This window comes from Squalius cephalus (assembly GCF_949319135.1).
Source record: "Squalius cephalus genome assembly, chromosome: 18".
NCBI lineage: Eukaryota > Metazoa > Chordata > Actinopteri > Cypriniformes > Leuciscidae > Squalius > Squalius cephalus.
In genome coordinates, this window is record NC_137139.1 from 22,502,624 (window position 1) to 22,520,693 (window position 18,070).

The following is an 18,070-nucleotide window of genomic DNA, read 5'->3' on the forward strand; positions in this document are numbered from 1 at the left end:
CGTTATAGAAGTACGCTATCAGTGAAAGCATGTTACCTGTGTTTACAGATCTTCAACGAACAACTTTCATTTTCTCAGAGTTTATTTTTACAACCCTCTCAAACAAAAATATGAAGTCGCCTGCCTCCTTTTGGTGAAAGTGGAATATAGTCAACCGCTGACCTCAATCACAACACATTACAGAGAAATTAATTATTGAATAATGGCACTCTTACATACAGTAGGCTACCGGTCAAAGTTTGGAAACATTACTATTTTTAATGTTTTTGAAATAAGTCTCTTATGCTCATCAAGCCTGCATTTATTTGATCAATACATAAAATAGAGAAAAACAGTAATATTGTGAAATATTACAATTTAAAATAATGGTTTTCTATTTTAATATACTTTAAAATATAACTTATTTGATGCAAAGCTGAATTTTCATTAGTCATTACGCCAGTCTTCAGTCACATGATCCTTCAGAAATCATTCTAATATGCCGATTTATTATCGATGTTGGAAACAGTTGTGCTGCTTAATATTTTTTAACCTGTGATACTTTTTTTTCTCAGTATCACAGTTACAAAAAAACAGCATTTATTTAAAATAGAAGTCTTTTATAACAATATCCACTACCGTTCAAAAGTTTGGTCAGTATATTTCTTAGACTTAACTCAATACTTTTATTCAGCAAGAATGTTAAATTGATACAAATTGATGGTAAAGATTTTTATTGTTAGAGAATATTTCTATTTTGAATAAATACTGTTCTTTTCAACTTTTTATTCATGAATGAATCCTGAATAAATGATCACAAGTTATATATATAAAAAATTAAGCAACAACTGTTTCCAACATTGACAATAAATCGGCATATTAAAATGATTTCTGAAGGATCATGTGACTGAAGACTGGCGTAATGACTAATGAAAATTCAGCTTTGCATCACAGAAATAAGTTATATTTTAAAGTATATTAAAATAGAAAACCATTATTTTAAACTGTAATATTTCCCAATATTACTGTTTTTCTCTATATTTGATCAAATAAATGCAGCCTTGATGAAATACCTTAGTAACTATTGCTATAGTAAAACAATGATAAATGAATAAAGAGTCTCCAGAAGACAGCCTAAGTTTTCAGAAGATTTGTTTTAGTGCTTTATTATTTTTGCTGAGTTAGCAGATTGAGAATTGTGGTCAATATCAAGATATCACTATTTTATTGTAGTAATTGTAGTAACTAGTTCAGAATTCTTCAATTACTCAACTGGAGTTCCACAGAACTACAACCCTAATAATGTACCGAACAAGCTAATCGGGTCTTCAGGATTACCTGAAAATTACAAGCATGTGCGTTTGATCAGAGTTGGATTAAAACTGAAGAACCCTTAACCATGTTATTATGGCGGAAACGATGGGGTGTGTACGTTTATATGCATACTGTATATTTAACAAACAAAATCAAATTTGGTTTTGAAAAAACACCACCAAAAAAAAGTGATCAGGGAGTGTGTATTTTTTTCCAAATCAAACATTTGAAAGCTCCAATCTACAGATTCAAAGAATAAATCTGTGTATTCAAAATCTAGAAAGAACAACGGCGTAAAGGTGAAGACGATGATTTTTAGAGCATGATTTCCCCCAAAAGACCCCGGCAACCAAGTAATGCAAGTCACATGATTCTGCTTCACATACGGACGGCTTTAAGTGCAAAGACACAAGAGAAGGACCTGAAACCAATGCTGCCTTGTGACAATTTAGTACATCTGAACAAAACCCACAAGTTGGCAAGGCCGGCCATTCACTGGCCTTAACACTAGCAATATTCCAAAAATATTTAATTTTCCATTTCTTTAAAAATAAATAAAACCTACACCAATTTAAAGCAGCAGTAAACCTCAATCAGGCAATAAAATGCATCAAGTAAACAATGTTGCTGCCAGAATGTTCACACTCCAATGCTCCATGATCTCCACTGTCTTCCCTGAGCATCCTGACCGCAGTCTGATCACTATGTCTTAGGGAGCTTATGGATATGAACTACCCAGTGCATCTGCTCAGGCCTACAGTGAGCTTGCCGGCTGGCCTCCCTCTTGTGTCTTAAAGGAGCGAACGTCCTTGCTCCTCGGTTGGAGTGTGAGGTCAGCTGAAAGCCCACTGCTGGTGATGGTCTGTTGGATTGCACGGGCTCATTAATATCTTGTCTCCCTTCTTATGGAGGCACTTTCCAGAGGACGGATTCTTCAGTAGCTGCTCCTGAAATAAGCACAAGATGTAAAAAAAAAAAATTATAGCAATTCGAATTTTGTAGCAAAGTCCTCTCTCTAGTGGTGTAAATGAACATTGAGAAAGACTTGCTAGCAGTAATGGGAGAGGAAAGTATAGAACTCTTGGTAACACTTTACAATAAGGTTTCATTAGTGAACTAATTAAGTTAAACTAAAAATGAACAATACTTCTATAGCATTTATTAATCTTAATGTTATTTTCAACATTTATTAATACATTATTCAAATCAAATGTTGTATCTGTTCACATTAATGCATTGTAAACTAACATGAACATTGAACAAACAATGAATGACTATTTTTATTAACAAACATTTAAAAAAAAAATCTGTAACAAATTTGTTCATTGTTACATTAACTAAATGTTAACAAATGAGACCTTATTGTAAAACGTTACCGAGCTGAGTTCCATCAATTTGAAACTAGCTGATATCTACACCTAACCAAACATTAATGTCCATTAACATAAGGATGATATCACAAATATAGGCTAGCATTATTATGACTAATTAAAATTAATCTAATTATTGTTGTTAATAATAATAATAATAATAATAATAATAAACAACAACAATATAAAATTACATTACTGTCCAAATACCTGCGACCTGAAGTGAAAATGTAACTTAAAATGTATATCAGGAGTAATAGATTTATGTGAAAAGTTGAACTGAAAATTCAACAAATTCTGTATTTAATTTGCTCACCCACGTAATGACAACATTATTTATTCATTTTAATAATATAATTATATTTAACACATACAGAACCGTTCAAAAGTTTTGGGTCTGTAAGATTTATAAATGTTGAATCTCTTATGCTTACCAAGACAGCATTTATTTGATCAAAAATACAGGCAAAACAGTAATATATTATGAAGAAATATTGCGATTTAACAATTTATTCTAAAATATAATTTATTTATTTCAGCATCATTGATTTCTGAAGGATCATGTGACACTGAAATAATCAAATGTGCTGATTTGGTGCTCAAGAAACATTTCTCATTATCATTAATGTTGTTAATATTGGGTTAATATTTTTTTAAAAACCGTGATTAATTTTATTAGGATTATTTGAACAGAGTTTAAAGGGGACATATCATGCTAAATCCACTTTTTTACCCCTTAAATGCATTTTGTTGTATATTTGGAGTGTTTAGAATTACAGAAAAGTTTAAATTAGTCTCTTCAGGCGCTTCGTTGATATCTTTATATTCTGTTTTGGTCATATTTTGCAACCTGTTCCGATTTTTCTATTCTCTATTACATTTTTTGAACAATTACGTCACAGTATTTGCAGCGGAACTGCCAAATAAGGACATCGACTCCCGGCCCAACACTTTGAGCAATCCTCCATCTTTATTTCTCGCTGTGATTTTGTAGTCTAAGCTCAAGGATGCAGAAGTTACGAGAGGGTAAGTCAAAATGTTCGGTTGTTGGATGTAGTAACCCACACGCTTCATTACACCGTCTCCCAGCATCAGAACCTCTTCGAAGTGCCTGGTTGAGTTTTATTTTTAATGGAAATGTACCCATAAAGTCATTTATGTGTGCGCGAACGCAAAGCACTTCAAGGATAACTAATGTTAACTTACTTCAGCAACAACAGGGTTTATCTAGTGGCACAGAAACTTTTGGACATCCAAGATTTGTGTCAACACAGAAAACATTTCATCATTGGATAGTTTTTTCGTTTTATTAAAGTGTTGTTTTATGTCAGCTTAATGCCCGGAACGCTTTTCAGAATTGATAAGGCAACTTATTTAGCACAATTCACACGGTAATTCAGGAAAAAAATATCTCCGAATGCTCCACATGAAAGTTTGGTCTTCCGACCTTTTACCACCATGTCGATTTATTTTGATTAATATGTGCGAGGGAGAGAGAGCAAGACAGCGCCTCTTGTTTACACTTTCGCCTGGCTCCAAAGAGAGAGAGCGTGCGCGTGACCGGGTCTCTCTCTCTGCTAGATCTTTCAGTTAAACATGCGCCCTGTCACAAGCACGGCAGTTCATCTACATTGCTCACCGATCAAATAAGACTTTGGTGGGACAAAAAAAAAAAAAATCGCTTTGGCGGGCGCTAAAACAAGTTCAATGCAAGAAAATCGTATCTCTGCTATCAAACTGCAAAAATGGCCGAACGGGGTGGAGTTGAACCGAGTGTCACCTCTGCAACCTGGAGAGGGGGCGGGGTATGACGTGTCTCATTTGCATTTAAAGAGACCGCACCAAAACGAGTTGCTCTCAGACGCACATCAGAAAAGGGGTAGAAAAGGGGCCTGTGGAGCTATAATAATAATAATGAGGAATTCAGACCCAAGCATTGCAGTTCCGCTTTATATAGACCACAAATGTATGATTTATATGTAAAAATGAACGATTTAAAAGCAAAAGAACGGCATTTATTTGAAATATAAATCTTTAACAATAAAAATGTCTTTACAGTCACATGTGATGAATTAAATCCATCATGCTGAATAAAAGTATTCATTTTTTTTATTTTTTTTATTATACCAACCATTAACTTGTGTAATGTGTACATTAAAGGGTTAGTTCACCCAAAAATGAAAATTCTGTCAGTAATTACTCACCCTCATGTTGTTCCAACCCCGTAAGACCTTCGTTCATCTTCGGAACACAAATTAAGATATTTTTGATTAAATCTGAGAGCTGTCTCACTCCTCCATAGGCTTCTAAGGGACTGAAACTTGCTGGCCCAGAAAATGTATTAAAGACATCGTTAAAATAGTCCAAGTGACTCCAGTGGCTTGAGTCTTTTCACGTAGTGTTTAAGCGTAGCGCGTCTGTGTTGCACGTCACCACGTAGGCTCACTATTGGCCGACGCTGGTCATGTGTGTGATACGTGGTGACGTGCAACACAGACGCGCTACGCTTAAACACTACGTGAAAAGACCCGAGGCCCAGAGAGAAGGAAATGAAAAGTGGAATAAAGTCGTTATTTTTGTTTGTTTTTGCGCACAAAAAGTATTCTCGTCGCTTTATAAACTTAAGATTGAGCCACTGGAGTCACTTGGACTATTTTAACGATGTCTTTAATACATTTTCTGGGCCAGCAAGTTTCAGTCCCTTAGAAGCCTATGGAGGAGGAGACAGCTCTCAGATTTAATCAAAAATATCTTAATTTGTGTTCCGAAGATGAATGAAGGTCTTATGGGGTTGGAACAACGTGAGGGTGAGTAATTACTGACAGAATTTTCATTTTTGGGTGAACTAACCCTTTAATACACAGTATAACTAATATATTTATATACATTTATACATATTTTATATAAGATTTTCAAATATCAAACTTATATTTTAAAGCTTCATATTTTTATTTAGTCAAGTGTAGATGTCAGCTAGTTCGTGACCTGCCAAAAAAAACTGCAACGAACATCCCCAAACCAAAACAGTAAGCAGAAGAGGAAGGAAACAGAAACTAACTACGACAGTAATAACAAAGAAAGACCAATTGAGTAAATCATTTCTGTTCTGAGAGGACACTTACTTCTGTGAACACCCACTCTTGTTCAGGAGCCAAAGAACTGCCTTTGCCCTTCAGTGTACAGTGTTCGATCTTCACTGGCTCTGGGTAAGGAGACGCTTGCAGACAGAGCTGCTTCCCTATGTTATGCCTCAGCTCTTTATGTGATGTATATTCAAAGTACTGAAAACAAACACATCATGATGAACATTTGTTCTGTTCAGATCAAGAAGAAATCCTCGGTCAAAATAACTAGTTTTTCTTATTATAACAATTGTCACTTGTTTTAAAAGCACCTCTACTACTCATAATATCAATGTGAATGACACAGCAATGGTACTATACCTGATTACCACCCATGTTGTGGCATATATACATAATTACAGGCTTTCCCCCATTGTTATTTTCTCCTACATCCAGGCATTGCTGTGATCCCATATTCTTGAGCTACACAGACAAAAAAAAAAAAAAAAAAAAAAAAAAATTAATTGTTTGGACCCAGACTGGTTTAAAATGGCAAATCGTTATCATTGTGCTCTAAAAAGGACTTACAGCTCCAAACTTGGTGGGGGTAAGATCAGGTACAAAGGCTTCTGGGTAGACATTGGTAAGATACCAAGAAAAGTTCTTGCATTGTAAGTTCTCTCTGAGTTTCAGACGGTCAGAGATATCACCAAAATTGTTCTACACAGTCACACAGGAAACAAATTGATCATACGCTCATGCATAAAGCTAGATAGATACATAACCACAAACACAAGGTTAATATTTGACTCCTCTGAAAGCGAAAGTAGTTCTTACATCATTGGCCATTTTAGCTGCGCTTTGGCTGCGTCGATAGAAAATCAGCTTGTAGTCGTCCATCCACACCTCAGCCAAGCGCACCTGGTTACGTGTGATGACATTTGTACCTTTGGGAAAGGTGTGAGGACTCTTGGTGCGGAACACATGACCCACGACAGAGCAAGGGATTATCTCCAACTGTCCGCCACACTGCCACACCTGACAGCACAGAACACACATATAGAGCTTGCTCTTCAACACACAACTGATTTCAGCTGAATAATGACACTATCAGCTTTTTAAACTTTCTGCTTTACAGCAGAATTGAATTCTGTTTGCATCATCGAACCATCATTTTCCTGTTTATTACTATGAAATTGCTTTGAAACTAAAAATATATAAAGCTGACTTGACTTGTTGTTTTAACATTATATTAGTCATTAATATGGCTGCAGGTGAATTATAAAGAGCTTGAACTCACCCTGAAGGACATCTCAACATTTTCACCACCCCATATCTCCATTTTGTCATCGTAGGACCCAATTTTCTCAAAGTAGGCCTTAGATATAGAGAACAAACCACCAGCAAATGTTGGAGTTCTGAAAGCAAGACCAGGACAAATAAAATGAATAGGACGTGTAGCCAGAGAGCCAATGTCAGGTCCTGTTGCTTTTGAACAGTTCAGAAAAAACACTGGTTTGCAGATAAAGATAAAAAAAGAGAAAATTATTATTAAGCATTTGTTTATAGTATTTAATTGTTCATTTAAGAAAAGTTAGTTATTTCCAGTTATCTATCCATCCATCACTTGAGCTGAAAGTTGCAACTAGTTCTGTTTTTCTCAACTAATTTTTCTATATAAAACTAACAAAATAGGAAAATATAAACTTTTTTTTTTTTTTTTTAAAAAGGAAGAATTTCTGATTTGGAAGTTTTTTTAAAAACAAAAACATGCAGAAATGTGTAAATTTGTGTAAATATGCATGATTTAGCAAGATACTGTGCAGATCTTAATTTCAAGATATGTGACTTATAATAGATTATAACAACTTAATTGTATATTACACTGTTTATGGTGTTATAAATCATCATACTCTTTTGAAAGTTATAACCACACACAGGTAAGTATTATAATGTACCGTATTATAACTGTTGTTACTATTATTCATGAAATGACACATGGTTTTCTTAAGGTACTATGCATGCATTATAATACCTTAAGAATAACCTTATAATGTATCATAAATACAGGTTCCGTAGTGTTACCAAAGTTTGCCATGCAGATGCAAACAACTCCAACTTTTCTAAAATAATACTAACTAAATATTATCAGACAAATTAATTTCATATTCATTTTTATATACCAATGATTATTTTGAATTCAGGTTCCATTTAGCATCTTTTTATTCAACTAGCTGGTGAAATGATGTAAATACAAAGACGTCAATGCACTTGTTCAAGATGAACACATACTGCCTGATGTTATGAATAGTAAACTATACGAGACATGCAGCCTAACCTCAGTAATCCATTATAAGACATGGTCATAGTAAACTGAGTGAAAGTGGTTCATTTGATACTCAAATGAAACTTGATACAACCAGCCAAGTAATCTCATTCATAAAAATCGGATTGACAGGAAGAACATGATCCTGAAGAACATGATGAGATGACATGAATATATGAAGCATTTCCTTAACACAACACACTGCGTAGTATGCAATGTCCAACAGTGTAACATTGTGTTTTGATGGAGCATGCTGTCGAAATTACATGTGATAGATGCATCTATACATGGCACCCTGTTAGATTACGTCAGAAATGATTTAACCAATAGAGAAACATCAGGGCTACCATTATACATTATATACACAAAATAAATTAGTAGTATTCTAGCTTATATCAGACAAATTAAACTTTGTTCAATATTTTACCTTGTTAAATTTTTTTGGCAAGTACTAATGAAACAAATACGACCTATCATAATCACAAACAAAACCTTTTGGGTGATACAAGACCACTTCTGATCACTCCGTCAGGTTTTATTTGCGATAATGACTTACTGCATTTAAATGTTTCGGTTAATAGAAGAAAGACCAAACACACCTCTCTTGGGAAAGGTTGATATGTCAATTACTACAAAATGAATATGTAAATTTGCAGCCATTCTTGGAAACTGTCAATCTTAGAAAGATTAAAAAAATAAAAAAAAAACGTCCATGACTCACTTTACTGGGTAGGTCTCATCCTTGCGTTTAGCGTTCTCGTAATCTGGAATGGCCTCCCAGCCAAATGTGAGACTCCAGTCAAAGTTTCCTCTGTTATGGGCACGGGCAGAGGCCACAGGCTTGTGGAACTGGAAGGTGTTTAAATCAATGGTCACGATATCAGGGCTCACCACAGCAGTGGGCTCCTCAACAATGCGAGCAAGGAGAGGCTCAAGCCAGCCATGGAAACATTCACCTTTCATTCACAAAAACAGGACAAGAGAGAAGTTGCTTAAGGGTTTGTAAATGTGCTACTCAAGCATATATGCTAAGATGATCTGTCACATATTTCAGCCCTTTAACTGATTATATACATGGTAAAATTGGAAAAAATTAAGCATCAGGTGTAACATGAGTTGTGGCTAGGCTTCAATGGGGCCTACACTGGCTTCACATACTAGCTCTTTGTCACAGCGCATAACTTTGCAAAGGACATGAGTTCCAGAAGAAGGAAAAAAAACATCATGGGCGTAACCGTTTTAAGCTCATGCCTGTGCACCTGAAAAGCAGGTTCCTGAAAGACTACTTTGCATCACAACACACAAAAAAAAAAATATTAAAGAGACTGGTGGATGTTAATGACGTTTGAACAGAAACTGGAAAATCATGTTAGACAATGGAATTGGGCATGGCAAGTCATGAAGTGATGAAATACATACAGTGAGCATCCAGGAAGGTGAGGATTTCTCCCTCAGCTTTGCTGGCTCCGAGGAGCCTCGCCGTGATCAGACCCTTCCTCTCCTGCTGACGCACTACCTTCACAATCTTCAATGACTTCACATACTCATCCAGCTTTTCATGGAGGTGTTCTACAAGATCATACGATATCAAATGTGGAAAGACGACATTAGTGTAATCTTGTTTATTTTTGTTTCTTCTGTATGAAAAACAAAGTACTATAATAGTTATAGTTATGACAATACCATTCAAAAGTTTGAGGTCAATAGGAATTTTTTTTTAGAAAGGATGAATGCATAAATTGATCAAAAGTGGAGTAAAACTATGTTACAAAAGAATAAAAGAAAAAAAAAAAAGAAAAGAAAAAAATTCACAGGTTCCACAAAAATATTAAGCAGCAACCGTTTTCAACATTTACAATACGTGTTCCTTAAACAGCAAATCAGAATATTAGAATGACTTCTGAAGGATCATGGGACACTGAAGATACTGAAAATTCAGCTTTGCTAGCTCAGGAATAATTTTTTTTTATATATATATATATATATATATTAAAACAAAATTGTAATAACACTTCACAATATCACTGCACCCTTGGTGAGAATAAGAGACGTCTTCTCAAAAACCTTTAAAACTCTAACCAACCCAAAACTTTTGAACAGTAGTATACGAGTTCAAGCTTATATACTGATTTTGTTAAAATTCACAAGTAAGCTGAAACTTTAATTGTCAACTGTTCAATGTGACATTTTTCTGTCTAAAAATAGACATGAAAAAGCTTGCTGCACCGATGAAACGATATTTCCTGTGGTGAGACTTCAAGCGAACTGACACACTTCCTTTTATCTTATCACTTGCACTCCTTACAATGTAAGGACCTAAAGCTCATGATGGTACATTTAAAAAAAAAAACAAAAAAAAAACACTTTAATAAAGTTTTGCTATGGACTAGTTAGCGAATCATTTTCTTTCTTTAGATTCTCCTACAGTTTTTTTTGCATCTCGAACTGGTTCCCTTTTCTCTAACTGGTGATATTTTTTTATCCACCTGCTGAAGCACTTTCACAGGTGACATTGCATAATATTTCATTAGATAAAACTGTTTGCCATCGGCACAAGAACAAAGATTAACACTACTAGTGGTTAATTTTTACAGCAGGAGCTGATAAAGCCGGGCCCACCTGCCGTGCTAGCGTCATCCACCATTATGATTTCTTTAAGGAAGATTGCCGGGGAGGTGTGCAGCACGCTGTACACGGTGCGCAGAAGTGTTGACCATGCCTCGTTATGAAAGACAATGATCACACTCGTGGTGGGAAGAGGAGGACAGCGGCGAAACTTTCGCTCGACACACCTGTAAGCAACACATGAAAAAAGTAAATAAATTTATGTATGAAATAAAAAAATACATCAATATTTTTATATTATACACACATTATATTTATATTATATACATATTTATATACATATAGTTCATCATAAAAAAAATTATATATACATGCACACCTCAAAAAAATGGAATTAAAAAATATGAGTTTAAACTAGGGGTGTAACAATATATCGTGTCACAATATATCGCAATACAAAAATGCAACAATATGTATCGTGGATAGTGACAATATGTATCGTGGATAGATCACCCAAAATAAAAATTACCCTGTGAGAAAAAAATTGAAGTTTTCAGAGTCAGTACTACATTAAACTACAATATATTATGTTGAATATAATGTATAATAATGGGGGGATATTACTGGGTCCTGATAATGCTTATGTTATAAGTCTTATGTTACCAGTAAAAAGTGGCCTACATTATTTTAAATTTATCTAGCCAGTGACAGAGTGCAAGCATATTTGTCTAAAATAATTCTGTATTTTCAGGTTCAGAATCATGAATATATTTATTCTGGTGTCACCATTGTCCAATCCTATTAATTTACACCCACAATGTTATATTAAATTTAGCATTTAATCAACAGTACTTTTTTCTTAACCTTTTATTATATGTCTTGGAGTATCGCAATAATATCGTATCGTGAGTTCAGTATCGTGATACGTATCGAATCGTGAAATTAGGGTATCGTTACACCCCTACTTTAAACATTGCATTTATCGGTAATATGAAAATGAGGACGTATGCTAATTGTTTATAGCCAGTTACTCCACATGGTGTTTAAATACGATAAGATTTAAGAGAAAACCTCATAACAGTCAACCTATTTTTAAGAGTAATTCAACAGGTGAAGATGTGATTAGAAAACTGCATAAGCAGCAGAACAGTAAAGACTCTAATCAACAATGAGTGTTTGGGCAGCATTTATACAGCTTTAGACCCAGGCCTTAAATCAACAGGAGTCTGCACCTTCAAGTTTCTGTGTAAACAGATCAAATGTGTCACCATTAATTAAAAGGCACACAAAATGCCAGCAAACATAACGCACGTCATGGGTGCTGCGGCTGCCTACCTTTAATCTATGAAGGGAATCATTATGTTGGATTGGATGGTGAATTGAATGAATTGTTTGTATTCTACATTTTCTCATGGTGTCAAACAATGTGCCTATTCTTACTCTGGCGGACGGGTGTCTTCTCCAAGACTGCGGTGCAAGGAGATTCGGTCACTGGCAAACTGGTTAAAGCAGTGCCTGGTCATGCCCTCCTGCTTTTCCTTCTCCTCTTCCGTAGACATACTGGCCTTCTGGAAGGCTGCGCCATCAGCTCCCGGGGCCTCTGGGTCCAGAGGAGGTCTCTCCATCCATGGTTTGAGTTCCACCTGAGTGTAGAAGCCAGGGGGGCAATTTCGGTCTACGGTGGGCTGCATTACCACTGACGGGGGCTGCGGGGCTCCAATTTGGAAGCCGAAATTATTAACCGCTTCGCGGACCATTTCGAAAACCTTCTCCTTTTTGACGGAGAGATCTTGCAACCAAGGGTCCTGAAGTGAACCGGTGCCAACGTCCCTCTGGATCACCACCAGAATTACCATGAAAAGCGTGCCGCCCAGAACTGCAAGCTTCAAGGGAGAGAAACGACGTCTCAGACGCATTCTGTTGGTTTATCTCAGACACCCACCTGTGGGAAAAAGACAAAATATCACTTATGAAGGAAAAGCAATCATTACTTAACTGTTAAAAAACAACAACAAAAAAAAAAAAACACATAACAAAAAAAGTCAACTTTGTTCAAATAATGTCAAATAAAGTCCATATTGTCAACTTTGTTTATTTACACCAACTCCACAACCTGGAAGGACTACTTTTACTTGGCAAAGAACGCCTGCACTCCAGGCTCTCACACTGCACACAGCAACAGAGCAAACAAACCTCACCTGACAACAAACACCCTTCTGCACCTGATCCTTCCTTCGCCCTGCTAGATCCACGTGGCGGCAGGTGGCTCACATCACACTCCCACCACACTTAATGGGTGACGTTGGAAGCTTTGCATAAATACACTTCACAATAGTGACACGTCCCCATCTAACTGAACATGACGTAAAAAAAAAAAAAAAAAAGGTCTGGATCTCACCTACTGTTGGGAAAAGAGCTTAAGGGTCATCTTGAGGACTGACGCATTTAAAGCACTATTATTCTTTACTTTTAACCACAATAAATTATATTTAAAGCAGGAAGTGTGATGACAATGAAACGTATGGTGTTAAATGAATCAGTAACCTCAGTGCCCATGGCACCAGTCTATTTAAAAACATCTACATCACAAATCCCAAGACAGGCAATAGCCAACAGAGACAGGCCAACTTCTGCTATTCTTCTACGTGGGTGTTCAGACTTTACTAATCACTCAAACTGAAACTGGTTCTCCTGCATTAATACTGACTTCTGGCCTTAATGGTAAAGGTGTGAATGGATATTGTTGCATTGACATAATAACAAACAGCATTTTTCCTTAGTGAGAAGTTTGACTATTGCGCAAAACCCCAAGCACTTCCTTAAAGTTTTATAGAATAATGCCTCGCAACATGACAACTAAACGAAACGTATCTGAATAGATATAAGGAAGTGAGTCAAGCATAGTCAAGATAATGGTTAAAATATTTACAGAACGATACCGATTTGAATCATTCACAACCTAGATAAATGACGATAATTTACGACAAACGGAGTTTTTGTATTAGGAAAAAAAAGCAATATACTATTACAAATAAAGATGAAACTTGCTCATGTCAAGGAGGAGAGGAAGATAAAGCTGAAGTTAGATCTCGTTTCCAACAGACGTGAGAAACACGTCGAAACAAATAAAGCACTCGTTTACTTTATACATCACATAAATCTTCAAAGTTTACCTGTAATAAAATCAGTCATTCATGTGCTTCTCAAGAGGCAGATAATTTAGATAGATAGATAGACACGCGTCCCCTCGTCTACTGCTCCACCATTTGTTTCAGCTGTGTGGGTCGATACGGATGTTGTTACTCTGTAACCTCGAGTTTTAGACGTATTGCGTTAACTAAGCGCGCGACGGTTTCACGCGACCAGCAGCACTGGCCTCCCGGCTTCCCTTTGAACGCAACAGGTGTCATTCGTTCAAATGATTGGGCGTCATCTGGGTCCTAAAGCCGACTCGAATCTTTTGAACGTGTTCGTGTTCACCAAAAAGATTCATTCAGTGACACTTTCTGTCGGTTATAAAAAAAAAGAGTCGGGTTTTTTTGTATGTCTTTAAAAAAAAAGTGATCATAAGTTAGCCTAATAAGAATTTTCTGCCTGCAGTGACCCCACACGGGCCCCAAATTGCTGGGATATGGGTCACAATTCTTTCGACACCTCTGTCAAACTGGACTTTTGCCAGTGGATCCTTGTTAGCGAAAGAGATTCATCAATCAGTTTACAAGTCTCTCAGTGGCCGAATTTCGTTCAGTGAAGGAGGTGATTTGTTCAGAAAGTACACACACACACACACACACACACATATATATATATATATATATATATATATATATATATATATATATATATATATATATATATATATATATATATATGGTTCAGATAACATAATATTTTGAGTTTCTGTTGATTAAACCAATCTCCTTCATTGTATTAAATCACATTTTTAATTAACTAAACATTTTATGCAATTTGGTAACTTACCTTTTTAAGTTAAAGTTAAACCAATAAAATGTTTTTACAGTGTGGAGAGTCATCAGTGAACCAAAATGAGTCAGTGAACGAGAATGATTCACTTAAGAGATTCGTTCAAAAATAGCGATTCGTTCACAAGATCACTTGACCGAACACTAGATTTTACCATAATGCTAATTTAGATGTTTGTTTGTTTGTTTTCTTCGGTTAAACATGTAGACATTTCAGTGTTGCTTTGCACTTTTACAGGTCTAAAATTAGATGACGTCGAATTACTTAATTAAGGCTCAGGAAAGGATGTGGTAAGTTAACACTATACCTCAACATAAATAAATTATTAACTGGGATGCAATTAAATGCAATGCCTCTTGAGTCACATACGTGTAACCGAATACAATATTTATTCAGACATTTGAGAAAGGCACAGGCCAAGAGGAAATGGGGTCGGTACTTCGGAGAGAATCGTGATTACAAACTATCGACTGACATGAGACTGCCACTGCAACTTGAAGAAAAGACACCAAGCTGAGCACGGACAAAGAGAAGAGTCCATTAACACAACAATCACTAGAGCCACTCACACACAACAATGGCCCGTCTGTCTATCAGTTAGCTTCGTTTTGAGGTATTAAATTCGCTAGCGAGTTGGTGGCACATTTCCAAATAGTGTACACTATTATAGACCTAGAATTATTTATCTAACATAAATTTTACCATGTGTAAAAACATAACTTAAATCTTGTGAAATTATATTCATTGTTGTAACAATATTTAAGTCCTTTTACTTATCAAACACTTAATACTTAGTCTAGATTTTGCATGTAACACATCAAGATTTTATGATAAATATTTAGATCAGACCACTGGTTGACAGTCACCTTTGCTTCTGAAGGTTAAGCGTTCACTTACCACTTGTTAAATTGTGTATTTCAGGTTCTATTTTACACCATATTTGTGGAAAGTGCCTAATATTTCTCCTTTTTGTCTAGCTTATGACTAGCTTTTATGCCAACTCTGCCTCTGGTGGACTTGACCTTCATTGAAATAAAAATGAGAAGTTATAAATGACAAATTGCACAAACTAGTGTTGGGTGGATAAGGTATTGATAAATTATTCTTTAATAAAACACCTAATATATAGATTTGCCACCTTTTCAATGAAAAGGATCCTGAAAGGTCAATGTACCCCAAACATATTTTAACTAAAAACCATATGTGCTTCTAAGTCCATGACAAGGTGAGAATGTTAAACATACATGTACATTCATATTGGAAATTCGTGTTAAGGATGGGGAAGGATGCTTCTTGCAACACAATTATAAAGTCAAATATGCATCTATACAGTGGGAATGGTACAAAAATACTTTGCAGCAGTGCTAATTATGCATTTGACCAGTAATTGCCTAAATTGAAAGAATGTTGACAAATGTGCAAGCATGACTGAGCGCTCATGATGAAATGCTGAAATGGATGTACGCTGCTGAACACTGTCAAACTAAAAACTTTGCAGTCCAGACACATTTGTCGGCAACCACTAAACTCAGCGGGCCTCTGTCAGCACATTTACTCGTCTTAAGACGACTGTATCTTTGCTGACCATACTGTGCTGGAATTATATGAGGTCTTGGTCATATTTGGGTTCTTTTTTTTTTTCTCATTAATTTCTACAGGAATGAATTGAGATCTGAAATTTGTATTACACATTTATGAATGTCAATGAGAGGGAAATGACACCTGTTAACAAATGAACACAGAAATGTGAAACATATAATCTGATTAGCACTTAAATTGGCAACAATCAATTTTAAATTCACTTTATAAACCTCACAGTGAGCTATTATGCCCTTTAAAGATGACACACACGCACATTCACACACCTTCCACACACAAAAAAAGTAAATGAACATGACTAAGCAAATTTGTCCAACACCATTCTTGTCCTTCATTTAAGTTACCTCATTTATACACAAATACTAAAAGGGAAAAACAGGTTGATCACTTAATTAATCATACAAACAAACTGTAAATACAAGTCACTGTAATTAGGATTCCTGTTCCTAAGGCCTTCAAAGAAGACAGACATTTTTTGCTTTAGTGTTTATAATAGAGTATGGCCGGTAGTGACAAGAGGCCAAAAAAGGAAATCCAGACAATCGAATAACACTTGCTCAGACATTTCAAACAGTTTCCAGACGTGTTTAGTGTTCCTATTTCAAATGCTTTGTTCTTTGGTCAGTTTCTTCTTGCTTCTTGATGCTTGCATATATAATCATTTTTTATTTACATGTTTTAAAACCTGTCAGCATAAATAAAGGATTCAAATTTTGGTATGGAAGAAGTCTTTCCCACAAAATAAAAATGAAAACCAAGCTTTCTTCAAAGTCATCTCCATCTAAGGCAAAAGTTCTTCATTAAATCTTTCAGGTAGAGCGTACCTCATTATTCCCAATAGGTGCATATATAAATACCACACATGCCCACTAATGCTCGTGAGCGAGAGAGCTTATGAGTGGTTATATTTGGATCTGCTCAAATTCCATTCAGAGCATTTTGTTGTCCTTCCTGCATTCAGTGCATTGAGAGGCATTTGGTCAGTGTTAACTGCAGGCAGGACCACTGGTGAGGAAGTAAGTGGTCATGTCTCCTTTCCCCTTCACTTTCACCAGTCCACGACACTCCAGCTGATAGCCCTTACTTTCTAGTACATGGTACAAGTCAGTGGTCACCTGTAGGAATAAGGAACATTTAATTATACAGTGAATGCAATTCTAATAAGCCAAAAATGAATGGTGAAGTGCATCATTTCTGCAGCACCAAAGGGAATTGCAAAAATAATACTAGTTTTCAAACAGCCAATGCAACTGTCTGCCATTGGTCGGATAAACAGATAGCCCCGCCCCAAACTCAGGCCATTGTTTGAACCAATGTTACTATGCCAGGCTGGTTGGGATGCCAAACAAAAAGAGTAATGTTTTGAAACCACCACAGAGCAACAGTGTTTACACTTTTCAGGGAAATCAACCAACGAAGCCTTGCTTACTTATAGGTAATTCTACACATTTAACTGGTGTCGTTAGTATTTCAATTTTCAAATCTAATTTGAAATTACTTTTAAGTAACTAAGTAGCTAAAAACTACAAAAATCACACAAAACTCCTGCAATGTTGAACTGCAACTGCAGCGACATGAAGATAGAGGGCAGCACCATCTTTATGAATGCAATCTTGAACATAGCCATGATCCATTCTGACTTTAAATGATGTAAATGAATGGGGGATTCTCAATAATGCTTTGCCAAAAATAGTCTTGTATAAGTAAAGAGTTTATTACGTTGCGATTACCTGGATATGATCGGGAACACCTGTGCTGTCCATTCGACTGGCTACATTCACGGTGTTGCCCCATATGTCATACTGAGGCTTTCTGGCTCCAATCACACCAGCAACCACTGGCCCCATGTTCAAACCTGTGGAGAAAATACA

General features: G+C 35.9%; 2 protein-coding genes across 5 annotated transcripts in view; both read right to left on the reverse strand.

Moving 5' to 3' along the window:
* Positions 1–1,749: 1,749 nt before the first annotated feature.
* Positions 1,750–14,047, reverse strand: galnt6 (UDP-N-acetyl-alpha-D-galactosamine:polypeptide N-acetylgalactosaminyltransferase 6 (GalNAc-T6)). Of its 3 annotated transcripts, none has more exons than XM_079848175.1 (12): positions 13,790–13,993; positions 12,815–12,969; positions 12,057–12,558; positions 10,671–10,843; positions 9,471–9,620; positions 8,773–9,007; positions 7,026–7,143; positions 6,563–6,763; positions 6,314–6,445; positions 6,107–6,208; positions 5,786–5,944; positions 1,750–2,240 (listed from the first exon to the last, which is right to left on the reverse strand). In XM_079848175.1, exons 3-12 carry the CDS (start codon positions 12,530–12,532, stop codon positions 2,127–2,129), a joined length of 1,860 nt encoding a protein of 619 aa, XP_079704301.1. In that variant the 5' UTR covers positions 12,533–12,558; positions 12,815–12,969; positions 13,790–13,993; the 3' UTR covers positions 1,750–2,126. The 3 variants fall into 3 exon arrangements, with proteins under 3 accessions (XP_079704301.1, XP_079704302.1, XP_079704300.1); XM_079848176.1 differs by having other exon boundaries at positions 12,815–12,965; positions 13,790–13,976; XM_079848174.1 differs by lacking the exon at positions 12,815–12,969 and having other exon boundaries at positions 13,790–14,047.
* Positions 14,048–16,359: 2,312 nt separating this feature from the next.
* The window catches only part of adcy6b (adenylate cyclase 6b), a 32,074-nt gene continuing 30,363 nt past the window's right edge, over positions 16,360–18,070 (reverse strand). For both annotated transcript variants that reach the window (XM_079849170.1, XM_079849171.1), the window contains exons 22-23: positions 17,930–18,054; positions 16,360–17,314 (exon numbers count right to left, since the gene is read on the reverse strand). In XM_079849170.1, the coding sequence (XP_079705296.1) occupies positions 17,186–17,314; positions 17,930–18,054 (254 nt within the window). In that variant the 3' untranslated portion in view covers positions 16,360–17,185. The remainder of the gene's footprint in view (positions 17,315–17,929; positions 18,055–18,070) is intronic.

Excerpts from the sequence above, each read along its gene's own strand:
- galnt6 (XM_079848174.1), bottom strand. The coding sequence starts at position 12,532 with ATGCGTCTGAGACGTCGTTTCTCTCCCTTGAAGCTTGCAGTTCTGGGC. Across the intron at positions 7,144-8,772 it reads GATGAGACCTACCCAGTAAA|AACTCCAACATTTGCTGGTG; the intron begins GTGAGTCATGGA and ends TCTTGCTTTCAG. Across the intron at positions 2,241-5,785 it reads AAGAGTGGGTGTTCACAGAA|GAGCAGCTACTGAAGAATCC; the intron begins GTAAGTGTCCTC and ends TGCTTATTTCAG.